Source organism: Mastigoproctus giganteus, chromosome 13, assembly GCF_048544385.1.
Source record: "Mastigoproctus giganteus isolate SK-2022 chromosome 13, ASM4854438v1, whole genome shotgun sequence".
In the NCBI taxonomy this organism is placed as follows: Eukaryota; Metazoa; Arthropoda; class Arachnida; order Uropygi; family Thelyphonidae; genus Mastigoproctus; species Mastigoproctus giganteus.
This window is the reverse complement of record NC_143587.1, coordinates 7,781,912-7,806,167: the sequence shown is the minus strand read 5'-3', so window position 1 is coordinate 7,806,167 and position 24,256 is coordinate 7,781,912. Positions and strand designations below refer to the sequence as shown.

At 38.4% G+C, this 24,256-nt stretch overlaps 1 protein-coding gene across 1 annotated transcript in view; it reads left to right on the top strand.

The window, feature by feature from the left end:
- Positions 1-24,256, top strand: part of LOC150075748 (uncharacterized) — a 205,196-nt gene that overhangs the window by 44,615 nt on the left and 136,325 nt on the right. Inside the window, exon 3 of the mRNA XM_090387601.1 lies at positions 2,550-2,839. Within this exon, the coding sequence (XP_090243727.1) occupies positions 2,550-2,839 (290 nt within the window). The remainder of the gene's footprint in view (positions 1-2,549; positions 2,840-24,256) is intronic.

Here is a 24,256-nt window from a genome sequence, read left to right as displayed (position 1 = left end):
TCGACCTGCTGGGTCGGTGTGACTAGAAAACGGAAGCCAGCTGGAGTTGTGAACGTTAAAATCACCAAGGAAAATTACCTCACTGTTAGGAAAGTTGGACTGGAGAAAGTCAAGTTGCAAAGAGAGGAAGTCAAAGAGCTCCAAGTGATTAGTGGAGTTGGGAGAATGGTAGAGACACCAGATGAATTTTACACAATGAGTTAGAGAGATTTTAAGCCAGAGAAGATCAAAGAGAGGAGATTCCAAATTGCTAAGTCTCTGACAGGGAATATCAGAACGGACATATGCACAAGTACCACATTTGAGGCGAAAGGAATCATACAGCATATAATTTGGACATCTGAGATGAGCAGTAGTTGAATCAACTGATAACTGAGATTCAGTCAGAAAAAGCACATGGGGTTTGGAAGACTGCAAGTGGAAATGGACATCGTTGAGATTGGAATTGAGACCACGTATATTTGTGAAATGAATTAGGAAGTCCTTGGGAGGTTTAGATCTTTTCGCAGATAAGCTTGCTCTATTATTTTGACAATTCATGGTGTATTCAATAGTAAGAAAAGGTGGGTGGGACATGCTGTATGAAGTAATGAAATTTTTGGATATGGCGTACATGTGATAAGAATATACCCAGATCCTTGACATAATGTGGCCTCGACAATGCTTCCCGCATACACACTACTCGGACTCCCTCCAGTCACTATCTGGCAGAGTAGAGGTAGCAAGATTATACACTAGCTGATCCGGAAGCCTCCTAGAGAGTTACCAATAGGTTTGGTCCGGTGTACTATCTAGCGGCCGGCCTGCGAATACCGTTTTAGAGCTGTACCCTCGAAATGTAAGGAATATTGGATCTCGCCACGACATTCATCATAACCTCAAAAATCATCAATCATACTGCATGATGGAAGAGATAGGGAAGGGTTGGCCGGAACGTGGCTCTAGAGACTAAACATGGGTTCCACCACTTCAAGCCTCCAATAAGCAAAGTGGTGGTATTTGACCTGTTGATGAGAGTCATCTACCACCTAGCACTGCCTGGTAACATAGAGGGGCGGCGTTACCTCTGCTTACCTTGGTTCACACCTGGGTGGTCACCCACCATGTACTTGTGCATGAAGGTTATACCCAGGATTACTAACAATCCCACCATCGTGAAGGTGCAAGCAGAGGATTTGGCTGTCATAGACCGTCCGGACTTCGCCGAAATTGGGTCCACTTGACTTGAGTGTCACCCGAATATCAGTTCCATCAGCGTTTTAGACTCCCAGGTAGCAAGAACAGCTTGTCTGGCATATCTGAGAGAATGTCTGAGACAACCTCAAGGACCAACCTCAAGAGTACCTTAAGTAAAGATTTTGTGGTTATAACCTTTAGAAATAGTGTTGGTCTTTAAGTTTTGCAGATAAAGGAACTTCTGACTTCAGTGTAAGTACTACTCTAAAAAAAAAAAAAAAAAAAAGTGCCTGTACATAACAATGACCTTTGAGGATCAAAAAAAATAAATTTAGTATGGAAAACATATTTATTTAACATCATATACTGTAAGATAGTGAACTTATTATAAGGAACCGTGGGAAATGTGGTTTCTTTCTTTGGCAATTCTTTGCTTTTTATCTTTTTTTTATTTTACTTTATTGTTTATTAATTATATTTTGTAGTTTACAAAAATATACCTATGTAAATTTAAGCAGACGCCATTATAGAATTTTTAGTGCGAATCCTCTGGAGCACTTTTGCGAACCCACAGGGGTTCGCTAACCACCATTGGGAACCACTGGACTATACAAACTATACTGCAACAACCAGCTTCAATTGCATCATCCGAAAAGAAACAAAATGAGGTCACCGTTGCCGAGTGGTCTGAAGCAAGGGTGCCAGTGACTGGTGTTCAAGCCTGTAACTGCTAAATATGGTGCTGTTTCTTGTTTTCTTTCTGTGTTGTGGACTCCTATGACTCTGTGGTCTTCCCAGAGTATAAACAAAAAATTTATTTTATTTATATTTTAGCTCAGCCACCTGTTGTTAGACCCTCCACAAGTTTCAATAGTAGTTGAGCGTGAAATCGTTAAAATTGTATAAAAGGTCACCTGAAAATGATGTAAAGTTGTGCACTCCAGAATGTTATCCATTACTTCTCTTAGAATTTCCAACTGCAGACGTATTGACTATGAAGGCCGAACCCTTTAACCTGTTCCAAGCCAAGGATGTTTTCACATAAAATAAAACATCTTTTGTGCATACAGTGTACGCACGCTGTTTTTTTTTTTTTTTTTTTTTGCTGAAGCTGTATAAGCTCACTTTCTTGCATTGTATGCCTCTACTAATGCTAATTAGATAATTATTATGAGGTAGAGAGTCTCTTAATGATAATTATGAGGCAGACTCGGACTTTCTGGGTTTCGAAATTAATTCTTTGTGTAGTTTTTTTTTTTTTTTAACATGCAGATTTTAGAACTTAAGTTTTTCATTCTTATAATTCAATATGTATTTAAAACTGTTTGTACTAATATAATTTCATTACATATTTTCTCTTTTCATGTGTGAAGGATGAAGGTGGTACTAAGTTTCAACTAAAGCAAGAATTAAAATCTACTGTATCTAGTAATGCAGAAGATACAATTATTAGTAATGAAAAGACTAATTCATCTAAAAAGGAATCTCAAACTAAACATTCAGCTCCATCCAGGTATAAGCCGAAAGAGGGTAGTAGTCAGAAACAACAGACTATGGAAACAGACAGTGAGTCCATGAAATTAGAACACACTTCTGAAAGTAAAACCAAACACAATACCAGTAACTGCAACAAGAATGGTTCTCTCAGTAGCTCAGAGGATGAGTATGTTAAAATAATTTTAATTTTATTAAATGCATTTTTTAAATTTTAATATGGTGAAGCATGATATTTAGGTGATATCTGATAAATCTTGGTGCCATTCACTTTTTTAAAAAAAAACACTTCTCTGTGTTAAAAAAAAATTGAACTTTTTCTCATAGTATTTCATCAGGAAAAATAGTATTTGCTATGCAGTGCTTACATATGTATGATTTGGAAATTTAGGAGCATGTATGTACAAAAGCTGAAATTTAGAGGAGTAGCCATATACAATGGTTCACTTCTGGATGACATTCTTGTTACTTAAAAAAAAAAAAAAAAAAAGAGCTGATTTGAAAAGCAGCTTCATTCTAAGTTGGTGCACATTCTAGCTCTGTTTCCTATGAGCAATGAAAAGGAAATATCAGTCCATTGTTGTTGGAGACAGATAAGGACTACATTTTCAGTTCCACTTGGTGGTTGCTTCTGAGAGGCAGCCTGGTTGCAGTCCTTACCAGTGGTGGGTAACCAGACAGATGACTCTGAAAAATAACATTCCTGCATTAACTGTTAATTAGTGATAAAAATCTGATAATTTTTCTACCTTTCTAAATATAGACAAACTTTTACTGCAATAGTTTTTGAAGGTTATGAAAATTGCATGGAAGAACCGTCAGGTTACTTACTATCTCTTTGTAATTATTTGGCTTTTTCTTGAAGCTATGTTTGCTTAAAGTTTTGGATACTCATCTTTCTTCAATAAACATCTACATTCTTATCCTAGTTGTTTAGATTTATTATTGTTTTCATAAAGTAAAGGTGATAAACATAAAACCCAATGTTCTCTCTAGATGACTGCTACAAATTTTACGTGTTGTGAAGCACGCCAAATTTGAAATAAAATTTTGAGATAAACTCGAACTGTAAATAACTAATAGTATTGAATATATGTACATTTTTCTTCTTCTTATTATTATTTTTTTAAGCAGAAATAAATCTATCAAGAGCAGTATAAATGGGCATATGCCTAAAATCAACACTTTTCAGAAGAGCCAAAACAAACTTTGAAAAATTGTTTGAAATTAACAAAAAGAAATGAAACAATAATTCCATTCAATAACACTTTCTTTTATTGTACCATTTAATGCCCATAACCGAAGATAGAAATTTCAGTTTCCTAAGCAGGAATAATTTGGTGTAAAGTTCAGTTGCCTTTATACCAATAAATGTTCTGAGTTTGTGAGGAGATGAGCTATTTTGCCATTTTGAGTAACTTCAGTTCTCTTATTATGGAACTTATAGTTTATATTTTTATTATACTTAGTCTCAGGATGACAGTAGGAATTACTGAAAAGGAATAGAATAAACATAATATATTTATTTTATTGTAATGTGAATTTTTTTTTTTTAATTTCAGTACAAAATTGTATAATGTGAACAATTTTTTAATCTGATATCCTTTTTCAAATAAACTGATTCAATTAACAATTAAAAAAAATTATTAGTAATCTTTTGAGTATATTTATTAGTTCAATCAGATCTGGGTCTTCAGTTACATTACTTGATGTCAGAGATTTATAAAATCTATGAAACATGCATGGAACTAGAGAGAGCAGTGTTTTTTTTTTTTTTTTCCCCCTCCCATTTGAAATAGGAACTGGTTTGTTGTAGGCACAGTTTATGGGAAGATCAGATAAATAATGGCCCCTTCTTTTATAATTCACCATTTTAAATGGCTCTTCCAGTAATAAACTTCCTTTCAAATTGAAACCTCCAACATAATTTTGTCTGAACTGCATCCGCTGAATGTCATGGTACTACCTTTTTTGTCAATATCACTTTTATGAAACACCTGTGGTCCCTTTAAAAGTCCTGCAGAATCATAAAACTCTTCTTGTTTCATCCTGTGCACCTTAAATTTATTTTTAGTTCCAGCAAACTAAGGGGAATTCAAGCTTAAGTTTTTTATTTACTCTATCAAAGTATGAACAGCATCACATTCCATATGGGAATGTCCAGAAACCCTGAATTTGTGATATATTGTAGTAAATATAACTAAAATATTGGGAAGTGTAGACAGTGCTTTCATAAACATCACTATCATATGTGACTGCCACTTTCTATTCTGACTGCCACACTCATCAGAGTAAAATGTCACTAATGTAACTTTTAACTTGAACTACAATGTATCCATATCAGTGGCAAGTGTCTTGCTTTGGTTTTTTGAAGGAAAGTTTCATTTAATGAAACTGTATTTCATAAAGTTTTCTAGAAACAGGATTTGTTTGCTCTGCACAGTAAAAATTATACACAGTTCTCAAGTTAAGGTGACTTGGCAGAAATTTTTTTGTTATTCTTTCTTCTGATATAGTGGCTCTTCTGAGCTAGAAATGATGCAGTATGTTTTCTTACATTTTCTAATTTACTTTCACTCTTCTTATTTTGCTAAACTGTTTGTTCCTCCCTTGTCATCTTGTATAGTGCCACCGACATCAGGTGGAAAACTTTGTACATGAGTGCAAATACAGGAAGCTATTTCATTAGCTCTCCTTTTTGGTAAGGCCTAATGCCATACGTGTATGTTGTGTATGGTTAAATTAAAAGTCCATAAATGGTCTCTTGTACAAGGCTATAGAAGAATCAACAAACAGTGTGGGTAGACACTGCCAGAGATCAAATGAATAACATTTAAAACGTGGTTTCTTTGTTTTTATCTTTGTTTACTCTTCATTGTGTAGGCTTTGTCAGCAGCTTTTTGATGTTTATCTAATACCTCTCTTGTTTACCTTATATGTTCTTCATTTTCTCTCATTTTCTTTATAATTTTAACTTTAACTGCAATGTATCCATATCAGTGGCAAGTGTATTGCTTTGGTTTTTTGAAGGAAAGTTTCATTAAATGAAACTGTATTTCATAAAGTTTTCTAGAAACAGGATTTGTTTGCTGTTCACAATAAAAATTATACACAGTTCTCAAGTTACGGTGACTTGGTAGAAATTTTTTTTGTTATTCTTTCTTGTGATATAGTGGCTCTTCTGGGCTAGAAATGATGCAATATGTTTTCTAATTTACTTTCAGTCTTCTTATTTTGCTAAACTGTTTGTTCCTCCCTTGTCATCTTGTATAGTGCCACCGACACAGTTCTTTTTATTTTTTTATTATATTTCTAATGAATTTAGGTTTTTTGTTTAGAGTAGAACAGAAACACTGTTTGCACAGATAATCTTTGGCCATTTACTTCAAAAAAATAGGATTTGTAATTTCCCTGTTTTTTGTAGACCCACATTTTTTTAAGGAACGAAATATTTTTGGCCCTAATTTAATCAGTCCTGCGATTTAACATATCCTTTTTAAACAAGTCACAAGAGCCCAATATTTAGAAGAAATATTTTTTCCCAATTCTTCCACGAGTTTCAAGTAGCATTCTTCTTGACATACAGTCCATTCCAGTTATTTGGGACACATTGGGACTAGTGCATTTTGGCCCGATTAAGCGGGTGCCCCAATTATCCGAAGTTTCACGTAAATAATTAAAAATACAATGTACCCCCCTTTTTTACAATTGGTTCAGTGTACAATCAAATCACATTACGACGAACTCACCATAGTAAAGTACCGTTCACTATACAATGTGTAGTAAGTGCTGGTCATTGTGATCATGTTCGTGAATTGAATTTTAATTCTATTAAACCGCGATTCTAATTAGAGAAAATAGGAGGAATATTATCCACAGGCTATAAAAGCAAAGATATATTAAGCACAAATTTACCCTTTATTACCTTACCAATTAAAAAATTAAATAATATGTGAAAATCGGAATAATATACGTGATAATCGGAATAATTAATATGTACTGTAATATGTACTTATGGACTAGTTGACATTTCTGTTCACTGACATTTGTGGGTGGTGGTTAAAATTTAAAACAGTAAAAAGATAAGCAATCAATAACAAAGAACACGGGACACACAAATTGCAAGTAACACGATATGCGCAAGTGAGAACGGAGTAAAGAGTTACAAAGCTTTAAAAATAGGAATGAAGAGAAGATTAATTTTTTTATATGATTAAAGATTTCATGGAAGTGTAAACACATTTCGCCATAATAACCCACCGAATTCCAGCTGTCGGTATTATTGCAAATTCAATAAGATCGAGTTTACTATCCATTTATGATAGATTTCACTAACAGAAAAGCCCAATAAACAGGTGACTGCTAATTGTTTTATGGTTGTGACCTCCAGAATTTCGACCGAACCACGTGGTACCGTCGGAGACAATCGTAGGGTAATCTCCAGTGCTGCGGTCTCCTGCCCTGATTAAACGGCATGCTGTCCCAATTAAGCAAAGTAAGCCCTGACTATTTTCTCGATTGGTTTCTGTTTTTTTAAGATTTGCCCCAAATAAACGGCTGCCCCGATTAACTGGTGGCCCAAATAACCGGAATCCACTGTATTTCCATTAGTTGGACACATCTTGAGGTACTAAAACTCCTTTAGCAGTTCAGATTTCCCCCCCCTTGTCTTAAAAATCTTGCCAGCAGTGATTTTTTTTTTTTTTTTTTGGAGGAGGTTATGAAAGTGTTTTTATTAGTTACTTCATTGTTTTTTGAGACACATGGATTATCTTCATTTTCTTTAGTTGGAGTTTGGCAGTTGTTGGATCTTGTAAGCACAGGGATGTAAGGATGATCTTGGATGATTTAAAAATATTGACCACCATCCAAGCAAACACAGACCCCTCTAGGATCACAGAGGAAATTAACAGTCTTCCTCGCACTAGCGGGCTACCTTAAACAATTTGGCCTTAACATTAACCCAGTGAAGTCTAAGTGTATGCTCTACTCCCTGAAGAAAGAAACAACAATCATCTCGTCCAACGTCAGTGGAGTTTCCATCCCGACTGTTCCTTATCATTTAGATTCAGGGGTTGTTTGACACAAAACTCAGATTGAACAAGCACATTGACAAACTTCAGTCGTGCGGCGCACCTGAAATGGAGAGCGAAACAACGCCTGCATTGCGTCTCAGACAGGGTTACAGCAACAAAATATGTCAGGACCATTATATACTCCCCACTACTTTATGCAGCTGAAATCTGGATGTTAGCAGCACCCATGGTCAGAAAACCCATTTGGGCAGTGGAATATTGGCTCCTCGAATGGGTAACCTCAAGCACAGGTTATCACCCCACATTTGTACAATTTAAATGGCCCAGGCCCTGGGAATCCCCAGACTGCCCTCTCTCATTGATGAAAAAAAGACTGATAATCACAGTAGAGATGTTGACCAGTCTGATCACATCTCCTTCATTCTGGGATCTCTGCCCAGAATGAAGGAGATTCCACCTGCCGAGATCAGAGCTACCCCAACTATTTGCCCTCTTCATGCAAGCCTCCACCTATCAGATCATTTCCTACCATACTAGATGCTCGGACGAATCCAGGATATCAACCTGACCTTTAGAAATTTGCTGTCAACTGACGATATAGATGTGGGATACTCGGCCCAACACACTCCATAGACTGCGGTCAGCTGCATCTGCCAATCCCCTTAACTAATACAGGGGATGTAGTGCCACCATCTCTTGACAAAGCATTGCAACTCATCAACGCAAGTGAAACTGCCCCTGTTGGAGACTCCTGTGAATTAATTAGTGAGCATAACGGGAAACGATCCTGACAGTGCTCTTGCTGCACTCTCCCATGAACTGCGAGGGCAATAGTCACTGCTGTAAATTGTATATGCATTTTTCATTTTTTTTATTCCTATATAATTTAATGTCATCTTGTTTTTGTTTTGTTTCTTTAATGTTTTTGTAACACCTTATCTGTAAACCCCTGGCCTTCTGGCCATGAAGGGAATTTGCAGTACTTAACCTTGTAACCAGTTACAATCGAATGTTGCAATAAATATTCTCTCTCTCTCTCTCTCTCTCTCTCTCTCTCTCTCTCTCTCTCTCTCTCTCTCTCTCTCTCTCTCTCTCTCTCTCTCTCTCTCTCTCTCTCTATCTATCTCACAGTATTACTGTAATTAATACTTACATTATTAGAATGCTTCTTTTTTTCTCCCAACTTCCCTAGACACTTTTTTTTTATCTCCCCTTCATCTTCACTCAAGTCTCCCACAAGAAGGGAGGTATATCTGGTCTTCATCAGAATCATTACCAGCAACAGCTCTTTGAACACCTCTGTAAAAAGCAATTTTTGCTTTATAAGAATCCCAGTAAAAAGTTTAATAGTATTATAAAGACACTTACAGATGTATTAAATAAAGTTTTTATATTTTTTAACTTTTATGAACCAAGTCAGATTGAGTAAAATAAAATATTTTTGCTTCACTTTTTTTTTTTTTTATATTTTATAATAAATGAAAATTAGGTAATTCTTATAGCAATAATAAATTCTGCATACCCTAGTTAGGAATTGAAGATGCTTGGTTTTTTAATGCATATGCAGGCATAGTTTCCTCAGTCTTATTAACCAACAAGTAAGAACAGGTGCACGTAAACTTGCATGTACATAAATGCTAGGAGTATAGTAAATAAATTTGATGAATTTGAAATGCTGTTCAATACATCAAAGGCGGATATTGTTGGCATATGTAGTGTCACGCAGATATAAGGAATGCAGAATTGGAATTTGTGGAGTACAATGTGTACAGAAAGAATATACAGGATAGGAAGGGAGGAGTGGTTATGCTGTTAGTTAAGAAATGCATAAAATCTAAGGCAGTGCATCCAGTTGACATTGGTGGTCAGTTTGGTGTGGCATAAGCACTGGGAAAACAAAAATGAGGGTAGGAGTGTGTTATAGGCTGAATGACTCTGATGAGTTCAGTGAACAACTATACAGAGAAATAGTGCAGGCCAGTAAATCAGAATGTCTAAAATGGGGGATATTGACTAGAATTTGTGGGTTGGTCACAAGCACACTAGTCAGACTTTTGTGGATTTATGTGATGATTGTTTTCTGCAGCAGCATGTTCGAAAGGCAACCAGAAGGAGTAATACTCTTGATTTGATTATCAGCAATGATTATTCATGCATTAAGAATCGCAGATAAAGGAACCACTAGGTGACAATGATGACAGTGTACTGATGTGGGTTTTACTCAACGATGTAACTACCATCAGGGGTAAAGGAAAGGAAAGGGTTTTTGCTTTCACAAATGTGACTACAGTGATCTCAAAATTATGTACAGTGGAACCAACTGATGATGTTACCAACAGCAAATTCTAAATGGGAAGCATTCAAGGAAGTAATCAAGGAAGCTGCTAGGCTTTTTATTCCCACTAAGAAATACTGTTCAAGTTTAGGCCTAAATGGATGTCAGATGAAGTAATGAGACTCGTGGCAGAGAAGAAAAATGCATGGGATGCATACAAATTATCAGACTCAGATTAACACGGAAACCTATGGTAGATATAAGCTAGTCTGTAATCAAGTCACAAAGGAGGTTAGGCAAGCAAAGGTAGATTACAAGAAATCTTTGGCAAAGGACACAAAGAAAAACAGCAAAGACTTCTTTACTTATGTAAACTCTTGAAGGAAAGGGATGAATGGGATTGGCCCACTTGATATCGAAGGTTCAACTGTTGATGATCCTGCTCAGACAGCTGTCAAACTGAATGATATTTTGCTTCTATACATGAGGAATTCTCTAGGGAAGTGGAGGGCAGAAGTTTATTAAACTCCAACAGGTAGCTAAATGATTTTGTAATAACAGACAATGCAATGTTGAGTCAGTAGAGGAGAAATTGTTGTAGTTATATAAGGTGTGGATGGGCTCTATCCAGTTATATTAAAGGAGGCGGGAAAGAAAGTAAGCAAACCCTTAGCCATGATTAAAAGAGCATCCTTGGACTCAGGGCAGGTCCCCATGGATTGGAGATGTACAAATGAATCCCCAATTCACAAAGGGTGACACGAGTAATTACAGACCTCTTAGTTTAACTTCTGTTCCGAAGAAAATAATGGAGTCACTAGTTAAAGAAGCATTGCAGGATCATCTGGACAAGACTGCAGTAATAATTCAGACAGAACATGGGTTTGTTAAGGGGAAGTCTTATCTGACCAATTTGATTGGATTCTGTGATGTGGTCACAAAGGAACTGGATGCAAATGATAATTTTGATATCATATACTTGGATTTCAGAAAGATACTGTTGCACATGGCAGAATACTGTACAAATTGGGGCAGTATGGCATTAAGGGCAAGTTTCTACAATGGATAAAACAATGGTTAAGTAGGAGAAGACAGAGAGCGGTAATTAATGGCCGTTGCTCTTCATGGACTAAAGTTATTAGTAGAGTGATCCAAGGTTCAGTGTTGTTCCCATTGTTGTTTTGTTTATTTATCAATAAACAAAACAACAATGTCAAAGTCAAGCTTAATGTCAAAGTTTGCAGTGGTACAAAGGTTCTCAGGGTTGTTAACGACAGTATGCTACTGCAACAGGATCTAGAAAAGTTTTGCAGATGGGCTGAGAAGTAGCAACTGAAGTTTAACATTGACAAATGTAAAGTACTGCATATGGGTAGCAGTGATCCAGAAAAATGTACCAAATCTGTGGTACCAAACTCAGGGTAGTGGAGAATGAAAAGGTCTTGGGGCAATTGTGCAGTCAGATATGAAGTTTTCTAAACAGTGCAGACAGGCTGTCCGAGCAGGTCGTGGTGTCTTTTCAATGATATACAGGAACTTCGCTAGCAGGGATAAAGAGGTGATTATCCCTTTGTATAAGGCAATGGCTATGCCATACCTTGAGTACTGTACACAGGTCTGGAAGCCTAATTTTAGGAAGGATGTAGAGTTGCTAGACTGAGTACAGAAGAGGGCAACAAGATTGATGATGGGAACAAAGGCTTACCAAGAGAGGCTTTAAGTTCTGCAAATTGTAGCACCTGGAGACTAGGCACTTGCAAGATGATCTGATTGAGGTGTATAAGGCTTTGAATGGATTGAGCAGGCTTGATGCTGATGGGAATCTTCCTCCTGCTCAGATTATGAACCTTAGTGAGCATAAACTCAAATTGAGGAAAGACAGTTGTAGAATAGATGTGCCAAAGTTTGCCTGTAGTCAGCGGGTAATTGATTGCTGGAACAAACTTCCATCTGTCTTGAACAGGTGCACTATAGCCGAATCAGCTCTTGTGCCATAAAACCACAAACAACAACTTCCATCTGTCATTTTGGAAGTTGATGGCTTAAATAAATTCAAGGAAGAGCTGGACAAACCATTTGAGTGAATAGATGAATGAAATGGGATTTTTTTTTTTTTTTGGCTAATGCTGTATTAGCTTGCTTTCTTGCATCGTATGCCTTTACTAATGCTAACAAGTTGCTAATATTGTCACATTCATAAACTTTTTCTGCGAGTAAGCAAAAGATAATTATTGATAAGGCTTATTTGATGCATTTGATGCAAGAAAGCAAGCTTATGCAGCATCAGCCAAAAAAAAAAAAAAAAAAAAAAAAACCCACTTCCACTTCACCCCTCTGTTCGTTCAAAATACCTGTCCAGCTGAGCCTTAAACTTATTTAGGCTATCAACCTCCACCACAAGGGATGGAAGTCTGTTCCACCAACCAACCACCCGCTGACTAAAGGCAAATTTCCGCACGTCTATCCTACATCTGTCTTTCCTCAATTTGAATTTATGCCCTCTCAGGTGATTTTTCTGAGCTAGAGGAAGAATCCCATCAGCATTGAGCATGCTTAAACCATTCAAGGCTTTATACACCTCTATCAGATCACCTCGCTGGTGCCTAGTCTCCAGACACTGTAATTTGCAAAACTTAAGCCTTTCTTCGTAAGAGCACCCCTTTGTTCCATTCACTAATCTTGTTGCCCTTCTCTGTACTCGTTCCAGCAGCTCTACATCCTTCTTGAAATGAGGCCTCCAGACCTGTATACAGTACTCTAGGTGTGGCCTGACCATCGCCTTATACAATGGAATAATCACCTCCTTATCCCTGCTGGAAAAATTCCTGTATATCATTGACAATACTCCATGAGCTACTCTTGCAGCCCGTCTGCACTGTTCAGAGAACTTCATATCTGCCTGCACAACCACCCCCAAGTCCCTTTCATTCTCTACCACTGTCAGTGTAGTACCACAGAGTTGATACGTTGCTCTGGGGTTGCTGTTTCCCATGTGTAGTACTTTACATTTGTCAATGTTAAACTTCATTTGCCACCTCTCAGCCCATCTGCTCAACCTTTCCAGATCCTGTTGCAGCAGCATAGTGTCAGTAGTGTCCTTGACAACCCTGCCAACCTTTGTATCGTCTGCAAACTTGGACATTAAGCCCGATATACCATCATCAATATCATTTATAAATACAGAAAACAATAATGGACCCAACACTGAGCCCTGAGGGACTCCACTAATAACATCAGTGCACGATGAGCAGTGTCCATTGATTACCACTCTCTGTCTTCTCCCCCTCAACCACCCCTTTATCCATAGCAGCAATTTGCCTCCAATGTCACACTGCTCCAATTTGTGTAGCAGTCTTCCATGTGCAACAGTATCAAAAGCCTTTCTAAGATCCAAGTATATAATATCAAAGTTATTCCCTGCATCCAGTTCTTTTGTGACTGCATCATAGTATCCAAACAAGTTGGTCAGGCAAGACTTCCCCTTAACAAAACCATGCTGTGTCTGAGCTATAACTGAAGTCTTGTCTAAATGATCCTGCAGTGCTTCTTTAACCAGTGCCTCCATTAATTTTTCTGGAACAGAAGTTAAGCTCACAGGTCTATAATTACTTGTGTCAGCCTTTGATCCTCCTTTGTGAATTGGGGTCACATTTGCACATTTCCAGTCTATGGGTACCTCCCCCGAGTCCAAGGAAGCTCTCATAATTATGGCTAAGGGTTTGCTTACTTCCTTTGCTGCCTCCTTTAATATAACTGGATAGATCCCATCCACCCCGGGTGCCTTTCTTGTGTTTATCTTCAACAGTTTTTCCTCCACTTTACTCCCAGTTATTTCAAGATTCTGTAGCTTACTGCTAGAGTTGAATACACCTCTGGCATTCCCCTCGCTGAATAACTCCTCATGTGTGAATGTCGATGCAAAATATTCATTTAGTTTGTTAGCTACCTGAGCAGGATCATCAACACTTGACCCATCAATATCAAGTGGACCAATCTGATTCATCCCCTTCCTTCTAGAGTTTACATAAGTAAAGAACTCTTTGCTGTTTTTCTTTGCATCCCTTGCCAAGGATTTCTCGTAATCTGCCTTCGCCTGCCTAACTTCCTTTGTAACTTAGTTGCATATCAACTTGTATCTATCATAGGCTTCTGTGTCATGTGTTAATTTGTATGTATCCCATGCATTTTTCTTCTCTGCCATATGCCTCATTAGTTCATCTGACATCCATTTTGGCCTAAACCTTGAACAATATTTCTTAGTTGGTATGTAAAGCCTAGTAGCTTCCAAGATAAGTTCTTTGAATGCTTCCCATTTTGAATTTGCTGTTGGTAACATCATCAGTTGATCCCACTGTATAGAATTTAAATACTGTCTCAGTCCATCGTAGTCGCCTTTACGGAAGCAATAACCCTTCCCTTTACCCCTAATGGTAGTTACCTCTTTGAGTAAATCCCACTTCAGCACACTGTGATCACTGCCACCTAGTGGTTCATTTATCTGCAGATTCTTAATGTATGAAGAATCACTGCTGATAATCAAATCAAGAGTATTACTCCCTCTAGTTGCCTCCCGAACATGCTGATGTAGAAAACAATCATCCAATAAATCCACAAAAGCCCTGCTAGTGTGTGAGTAACCAGCCCCCAAATTCCAGTCAATATCTGGGAAATTAAAATCTCCCATTATAAGACACTCTGATTTACTGGCCCACTCTATTTCCCTGTACAGTTCCATATTATACTCATCAGAGTCATTAGGCCTATAGCACACTCCTACTTTCAATTTTGATCTCCCAGTGTTTATGTCACACCAAACTGACTCCACACTGCACTGTCCAGCGATGTCGACTGGCTTCACTTCCTTGGATTTTATGTGTTTCTTAACTAATAGCATAACCCCTCCCCCCTTCCTATCCTGTCTATCCTTTCTGTAGACGTTGTATTCCCCAAATTGCAGTTCTGCATCCCTTATATCTGTGTGACACCACGTCTCTGATATCCCAACAATATCTGCCTTCGATGTTTTGAGCAATACCTCAAATTCATCAAATTTATTTACTAAACTCCTAGCATTGGTGTACACGCAAGTATACCTGCACCTGTTTCTATTCTTAGCTACCCTAACACAACCCATGTGTTTACTTGTACCGCAATGGCTCCCAGCAGTCTCTGAAATACCATGCATCTTGTTTTTCAGGCTTCTGCTCATTCTAATAGAAGCAGTGCAAGAATCTCTTTCACCTCTGCCAGTGGCTACTGTTAATCTATTCGTCTTTGTCTCCCCCCAAGCTAGCTGTTTTCCGACCCACCTAACACTGCCTCGATAGCATCAGCAAATATTCTTGCACCCTTTCTATTTAAGTGTATCCCATCCCTGTAGAAGCAATCTCTCCTGTTAACAAGTACAGTCCAAGCTGAAAAAAATTCTACCCCTTGAGCCTTGCACAATCTTTCCAGGGCCGAATTGATCGACAAGGCTCTCATCATATACTCCCTCCTATCGTGTCTGGGCAGAATTGCAGACACTTTCAAATTCATCCCTAATTCTCGGCTTTTGTTCAACAGTGACCTGTACTTGTTAAGTAATTCTGCCGGTCTATTAGATTAATTTTAAAAAGGGTGACTAGTCAGACTTAATAAATATTTCAAGATTATATTGTTAGTTTAGAACAGTGTTTCCCAAACTTGCAATAATTGTGTACCCCTTTTTGAGAGTATAGTTTTACTGGTGTAGTAGTCATACCCCTTCTCAGGTGAAGATATTTTTTTTTTTAGAGAATAGCGTTAATAATACTATTTTATCTGGAGTAGAGAAAATACAATACAATATATGGTATTCATTTATTAATATATAAATATATAATAAAAGTTATACATATATACTATATATAAAAATAATAAATTAAAAAATGAAAGTAATAATAAAAAAATGACAAACATTCTAACAGGACAGTGTAGATATATATGATGGATTCATACCAGTCTGAAACTAAATTATGTATTTTAGCTCGTTTTTAATATTTTGGTATTAAAACATATAAATTTAAATTATGTACCAAGCACCTTTTTTTTTAAAAATGTTTTATATGACAACTTACAACATTCACTGAGTGCACTAAGGGATTAGTCAAAATTTAACAAAGTGTGATTTTTGAAAAGACTACTGCCACTGGTATTCTAATATTAACTGTGTACATACAACACAATAGAGTTCATTTACAGAAAGGGAAGATAACAAGCAGTAAACACTTGATAAGATTGTGAAATGGTCTTCTCTCTACCGTGTTCTACATAATTTTTCTTTAGTTTTCATTTGCTTTTGTCTGTGTACATCTACCACATGCTACTTACTGCTAGTATTTCATGTGCTTCTTACCACTATTCCCACCATTGGCTGCTCTGGGCTCTAGCTTACACGAATAGTTCTTTGTTTCAATTTAGTTTCTCAGCTATATATATATTTTCTTAAGATATATTTTGGTTTTGTTCCCCTGGTTGTGTCAACTGTAAATTACATGCCGACTTTTTATATATATCCTCCCTTATACCGTTATTTTCACATATATTTTTACTTTGGACGTCACTAAAAATTTATTTTTCCCTTCCTCTCTTTCCCTTAATTTTATTTATTAATTTTACTTTACAGTGGGACATACATTTTGTTAGAAACAGAGGACACTATATTGTCATTTTGTTGCGCAATTCTGGTGGTTAATGCTTGAAGAGATGCCAGGATTGTTTGGTATGAGACAATATAATTATAAGTATATATTTCTGTGTATAGTGTATAAAAATGTATTAATATATATATTTTTTTCACCTTTTTTTAGTAGCTATGTTACCTACTCTCATCTTTTCATTTCTCGGCGCATCTATTATTTATCTATACATTATATATATATAATCATGGGTATGTCTGCCAGGGGCAAAGGTTGATGATGTTGTAGAGCAGATATCATCTTTTAAGGGCACAAAAGGTGATATAGTTGTACACGTTGGCACTAATGATATTATGAGTAGGAGACCGGCAGAATTACTTAACAAGTACAGGTTACTGTTGAAAAAAAGCCGTGAATTAGGGTTGAATTTGAAAGTGTCTGCAATTCTGCCCAGACACGATAGGAGGGAGTATATGATGAGAGCCTTGTCGATCAATTCGGCCCCGGAAAGATTGTGCAAGGCTCAAGGGATAGAATTTTTTTTAGCCTGGTCTGTACTTGTTAATAGAAGGGACTGCTTCTACAGGGATGGGATACACTTAAATAGAAAGGGTGCGAGAATATTTGCTGATGCTATTGAGGCAGTGTTAGGTGGGTCGGAAAACTGCTAGCTTGGGGAGATACACGGACTAATAGATTAAGAGTAGCCACTGGCAGAGGTGAAAGTGATTCTTGCACCTTCTATTGGAATGAGCAGAAGCTTGGAAAACAAGATGCAGGATATTTCAGAGACTGCTGGGAGTCGTTGCGGTACAAGTAGTAAGGCGCCTCTGTAGCCAGGTGGGAAGGAGCAGCAGTGCGTAGCACAAGCTTCGTGATTAGACCGGGGTTCGAGCCCGTCACCACCAAATACGGAAGATGCGGAAAGATCAAGGGAATGACCACCGCATATTCCCGGAGCAATATGGCCTTAGTTGCTAATGCTCCTAAAAACCAAACAACAACAACAAGAACAGGTGCATGTATACTTGCGTGTACACCAATGCTAGGAGTTTGGTAAATAAATTTGATGAATTTGAGATATTGCTCAAAGCATCAAAGGTGGATATTGTTGGGATATCAGAGATGTGGTGTCACACAGATATAAGGAATGGGTAACTGGAATTTGGGGAGTACAACTTCTACAGAAAGGATAGACAGGATAGGAAGGGAGGAGGGGTTATGCTATTAGTTAAGAAACACATAAAATCCAAGGAAGTGAAGCCAGTTGACATCGCTAGACAAGGCAGTGTCGAGTCAGTTTGGTGTGACATAAGCATTGGGAGATCAAAATTGAGAGTAGGAGTGTGCTATAGGCCTAATGACTCTGATGAGTATAATATGAAACTGTACAGGGAAATAGAGTGGGCCAGTAAATCAGAGAGGCTTATAATGGGGGATTTTAATTTCCCAGATATTGACTGGAATTTGTGGGTTGGTCACTCACACACTAGCAAGGCTTTTGTGGATTTATTGGATGATTGTTTTCTACATCAGCATGTTCAGGAGGCAACTATAGGGAGTAATACTCTTGATTTAATTATCAATAGTGATTCTTCATGCATTAAGAATCTGCAGATAGAGGAACCACTAGGTGGCAGTAATCACAGTGTGCTGAAGTGGGAGTTACTCAAAGAGGTAACTACCATTAGGGGTAAAGGGAAGGGACTCTGATGAGTATAATATGAAACTGTACAGGGAAATAGAGTGGGCCAGTAAATCAGAGAGGCTTATAATGGGGGATTTTAATTTCCCAGATATTGACTGGAATTTGTGGGTTGGTCACTCACACACTAGCAAGGCTTTTGTGGATTTATTGGATGATTGTTTTCTACATCAGCATGTTCAGGAGGCAACTATAGGGAGTAATACTCTTGATTTAATTATCAATAGTGATTCTTCATGCATTAAGAATCTGCAGATAGAGGAACCACTAGGTGGCAGTAATCACAGTGTGCTGAAGTGGGAGTTACTCAAAGAGGTAACTACCATCAGGGGTAAAGGGAAGGGTTATTGCTTTCGTAAAGGCGACTACGATGGTCTAGACAGTATTTAAATTCTATACAGTGGGACCAACTGATGATGTTACCAACAGCAAATTCAAAATGGGAAACATTCAAAGAACTTATCTTGGAAGCTACTAGGCTTTAAATACCAACTAAGAAATATTGTTCTAAATGGATGTCAGATGAACTAATGAGACATATGACAGAGATGAAAAATGCTTGGGATACATATAAATTAGCACGTGACACAGAAGCCTATGATAGATATAAGTTGATCTGTAACCAAGTTACAAAGGAGGTTAGGCAGGCGAAGGCAGATTATGATAAATCTTTCGCAAAGGATGCAAAGAAAAACAGTAAAGAGTTCTTTTCTTATGTAAACTCTAGAAGGAAGGGGATGAATCAGATTGGTCCACTTCATATCGATGGTTCAACTGTTGATGATCCTGTTCAGGTAGCTAACAAACTAAATGAATATTTTGCATCGACATTCACACATGAGGAGTTATTCAGCGAGGGGAATGCCAGAGGTGTATTCAACTTTGGCAGTAAGCTAAATAATCTTGTAATAACTGAGAGTAAAGTTCAGGAGAAATTGTTGAAGATAAATGCAAGAAAGGCACCTGGGGTGGATGGGATCTATCCAGTTATATTAAAGGAGGCAGCAAAGAAAGTAAGCCATAATTATGAGAGCTTGCTTGGACTCAGGGGTGGTACCCATGGACTGGAGGTGTGAAAATGTGATCCCAATTCACAAAGGAGGATCAAAAGCTGACACAAGTAATTATAGACCTGTGAGTTTAACTTCTGTTCCAGAAAAATTAATGGAGGCACTGGTTAAAGAAGCACTGCAGGATCATCTAGACAAGACTTCAGTTATAGCTTGGACACAGCATGGTTTTGTTAAGGGGAAGTCTTGCCTGACCAATTTGATTGGATACTATGATGCAGTCACAAAAGAACTGGATGCAGGGAATAACTTTGATATTATATACTTGGATCTTAGAAAGGCTTTTGATACTGTTGCACATGGAAGACTGCTGCACAAATTGGAGCAGTGTGGCATTGCAGGCAAATTGCTGCTATGGATAAAGGGGTGGTTGAGGGGGAGAAGACAGAGAGTGGTAATCAATGGACACTGCCCATCGTGGACTAATGTTATTAGTGGAGTCCCTCGGGGTTCAGTGTTGGGTCCATTATCGTTTTCTGTATTTATAAATAATATTGATGATGGTATATCAAGCTTAATGTCCAAGTTTGAAGATGATGCAAAAGTTGGCAGGGTTGTTAAGGACACTACTGACGCTATGCTGCTGCAACAGGATCTGGAAAGGTTGAGCAGATGGACTGAGAGGTGGAAAATGAAGTTTAACATTTACAAATATATAGTACTACATATGGGAAACAGCAACCCCAGAGCAATGTATCAACTCTGTGGTACTACACTGACAGTGGTAGAGAATGAAAACGACCTGGGGGTAATTGTGCAGGCAGATATGAATTTCTCTGAGCAGTGCAGACGGGCTGCAAGAGTAGCTCACAGTGTCTTATCAATGATATACAGGAATTTTTCTAGTAGGGATAAGGAGGTGATTATATCCTTGTATAAGGCAATGGTCAAGCCACACCTTGAATTCTGTATACAGGTCTGGAGGCCTCATTTCAAGAAAGATGTAGAGCTGCTGGAACGAGTACAGAGAAAGGCAACAAGGTTAGTGGATGGAACAAAGGCTTGCTCTTACGAAGAAAGGCTTAAGTTTTGCAAATTACAGCGCCTGGAGACTAGGCACCGGCGAGGTGATCTGACTATCAAATCTTGAATGATTTGAGCATGCTCAGTGCTGATGGCATTCTGCCTCTTGCTCAGAATAATCACCTGAGAGGGCATAAATTCAAATTGAGAAAAGACAAATGTAGGATAAATGTCCGGAAATTTGTCTTTAGCCAGCGGGTAGTTGGTTGGTGGAACAGACTTCCAACCCTTGTTGTGGAAGTTGATAGCCTAAATAAATTTAAGGCTCAGCTGGACAGGTATTTCGAATGAACAGAGAGGGGTGAAGTGGAAGTTATTTATTATTTATTTTTTTTCTGGCTGATGCTGCATAAGCTTGCTTTCTTGCATCATATGCCTCTACTAATGCTAATGCTAATCATATATTTATATGATCACCGCCAAGCAGGTCGTCCGGGCTAGCCAGGTGGGTAAAGTGCCTGCCTGGCAACCCAGATGTCGCTTGTTCGAATCCCGCCTTGGGCTTGGATCAAAGTACTGCAAAAACCTTGGGCGGTGCATTATGGCCACAGAAGCCGATGCGCCAAAAACTACCAAAAAAAAAAAATAAATAAATAAATAAACCGCCAAGCAGAGCTTCTTCAGAGTGACCTCGGCAGACTTCAGGGATGGTCAGAAAAATGGCAGCTATGCTTTAATCCAGCAAAGTTTAAGGTATTACACCTGGGGAACAGTAACCCCAAAATAACTTCAGTTCAACTGGAGTTGAACTGAAGCCGGTAGTGGAGGAAAGGGATTTTAATCTTTCCGGCTTCTGGGGTTTGCAGTCCTGATGTATGGGCAATTGGGGATTTCTGTGACATTTTTGCCATTCTTTCAGCAAAGCTGTTTCTCTTCTTATATGAGGGGGATGGATGTTAGATAACACATAACCATTTTAAGGGTGTCGATTTAATGGTGCCTGATATTGTCCTCATTGTGTCATTCAGTTGGGTATCAACTTTTACAGTGTGTGCACTATTAAGCCATACGGGACAGCGGTATTCTGCAACTGGGTAGACTAAGGCAAGGGCTGATGTTCGTAGCACCGCTGCGTTTGCTCCCCAGCCTGTTCCACTGAGTTTGTGCAAAATGTTATTCCTAGTTTATATCTTTGCTGCAATATTACAAAGGTGTTGTTTATACGTTAGTGTTCGGTCCATCGTGATTCCAAGATATTTTGGGCAGGGGTTGTATTTCAGTCGTTGGCCTTTATATTCCACTTGAGGCATATAATTAGCCCTTTGATTATCCAGATGAAAGCAGCTAACTTCAGTTTTATTTAAGTTAGGTTTAAGTCACCATATATGAAAATATTTATTCAGGTTATGAAGATCCTTTGTGAGTACAATTTCAGCTGTTTTGAAGTCAGTAGACTGGGCAGTCAGAGCTATGTCATCTGGGTACATGAATTTCCTAGAAGCAGTTGCTGGAAGATCTGCAGTATAGATATTAAATAATAATGGAGCAAGAACTGATCCCTGTGGTAAACCATCATTTAATATATAGGGCTTGCTCACTCTGCCGTTTAAATGTACTTCAAACACTCTATTGCATAGCATATTGTTAAGTTGGATCGCGAGGGTCTTACAAGGAATAATCTTCAAAAATTTCTGAATCATTCCTTGTTGCCATACTGTGTCATAAGCTGATGTCAAGTCCACAAAGACTGCAATGGTCTTCTTATCTTGAAATCCATTCTCGATGTGGCTAGTAAGTGCCAGTACCTGATTACAGCAGCTTTGGCTTGGTCGGAATCCGGCTTGTTCAATTGGTATGTGTTGAAAGATTGTAGTTGAGATTCTATTGTAAACCATTCTTTCAATTAATTTATAACATATATTTAAAAGTAAGATTGGACGATAATCTTCAGGGCAAGATCCACTTTTCCCAGTCTTTAGAATGGCAACTATTTTGGTTCTCTTAAACAAGAGTGGGAACCTACCATTCCACAAGATGTCATTAAAGAATTTAACCAAACATAATTCGAGATTACAATAGTGGAATGCTCTGCATAGATCAGTCAGATCAACTGTTCTTGTATTCAGCGCTAAGAAAAACCATCATAGTTTTTCCTTGCAGCCATCGGTAAGAAAAACCATCATGGTTTATCTTAGCGATGGCCAAAAAAAATAACATTACATGTTATAGAAATATATATACACACAGGCTGTCTCAAAAATATTGGTACAAACGTTTAGGGGAGGTAGGTAACATCTAAAGCAATGTGAATCGCATAGGAACCTATAACCGGAAACGTCACCGTAAGTCGGTAGAAGGTGCTGTTCATCAGTTCGCGAGAGGGAAAATTTCTGATTTACTCATTCAAGCAGTAGTCGCCGCACGAAGAGCATGCATTGATATACGAACTGTGAGCTGGTAGATATGCACCTAGTGTATGGATTAGCAGAGGGCAATGGACGAGCTGCTCAATGAATTTATGGAGAACGTTTCCCGGACAGACATGTACCGGACCACCGTTTGTTTGCGCGTGTGCATCAAAATTTGTGTGATTATGGGTCATTTAGAGGTAACAGGAGTAGTGTGGGCAGACCACGTTCATCGCGAACTCCCGCCATGGAAGAAAGTGTGTTGAATGCCATCCAGAATAATCCTACTACCAGCACACGTGCTGTTGCCTCTGCCTTAGGAGTGTCTCGTTGCAGTGTACAGCATGTCTGGCACGACGATTCCTTACACCCCTTTCATCTCCAAAGGGTTCAGTTACTGCTCTCCCCCAAGATCATCCTGCATGTGTGGCTTTTGCACAGTGTTTTCTCCAAGAAAGTGTTCAAGATTGGATTTTCCAGCCTATGTTTTGTTTACGGATGAGGCTTATTTCACTCAGGAAGGCTTATTCAATCAGCACAATGCTCATGTGTGGGCTTAAGACAACCCACACGGTGTGCGCCCCCATGCTGCACAACATCGCTTCGCAATAAATGTGTGGGCAGGTATGGTCGGTGACTGCTTAGTCAGCCCATACCTGTTACCATCCCGCATGAACTCCGCTAAATATCGGATCTTTCTTGAACAAGTTCTACCAGGGTTACTTGACGATGTTCCAGCAAATGTGAGACGCAACATTTGGTTTCAACATGACGGGGCGCCTGCCCATTATGGAAGTGTTCGTGACCATTTGAACAGGCGTTTTGGGCGTTGATGGATTGGCCAGGGTGGACCCATTGCCTGGCCCACACGCTCACCTGATTTATCGAGCCTTTATTTCTTTTTGTGGGGGCCCTCAAATCTGTCGTGTATGAATCACCTATGGAGATGGAAATGGATCTCGTGGCGAGACTCATCTGCACTGCTGCTACTGTCAAAGAAACTCTAGGTGTGTTCGACCGTGTCCACCAATCCATGCTGCGTCGGTGTCACGCATGCATCGCGTCTCATGGTGGAACCTTCGAGCATTTGTTGTAACATCACGAAATGCATCCATCTCGTACTCCATTGTTAATATTATGTCAAATAAATGTTTGCCACTAATTACTGTCTTGTGCCATTTCTGCTTCTTGTGCCTCTGCTACTACTTTCCCGTGACGTTTCCGGTTATGGGTTCCTATGCAATTCACATTCCTTTAGATGTTACCTACCTCCCCTAAATGTTTGTACCAATATTTTTGAGACACCCTGTATACATAACGCCTACATCCTTTTCCATCAAGTTACGGGTTCCACCATAAAATGTCTGAAATTCAGAGAAACATTCGTTGAATCTTTGATTGGAGAAAAAATTCTAAATGCTCCAAAGAAGATTATGTCGGAATGTAAAATTCATTATTCATTATTTAGAG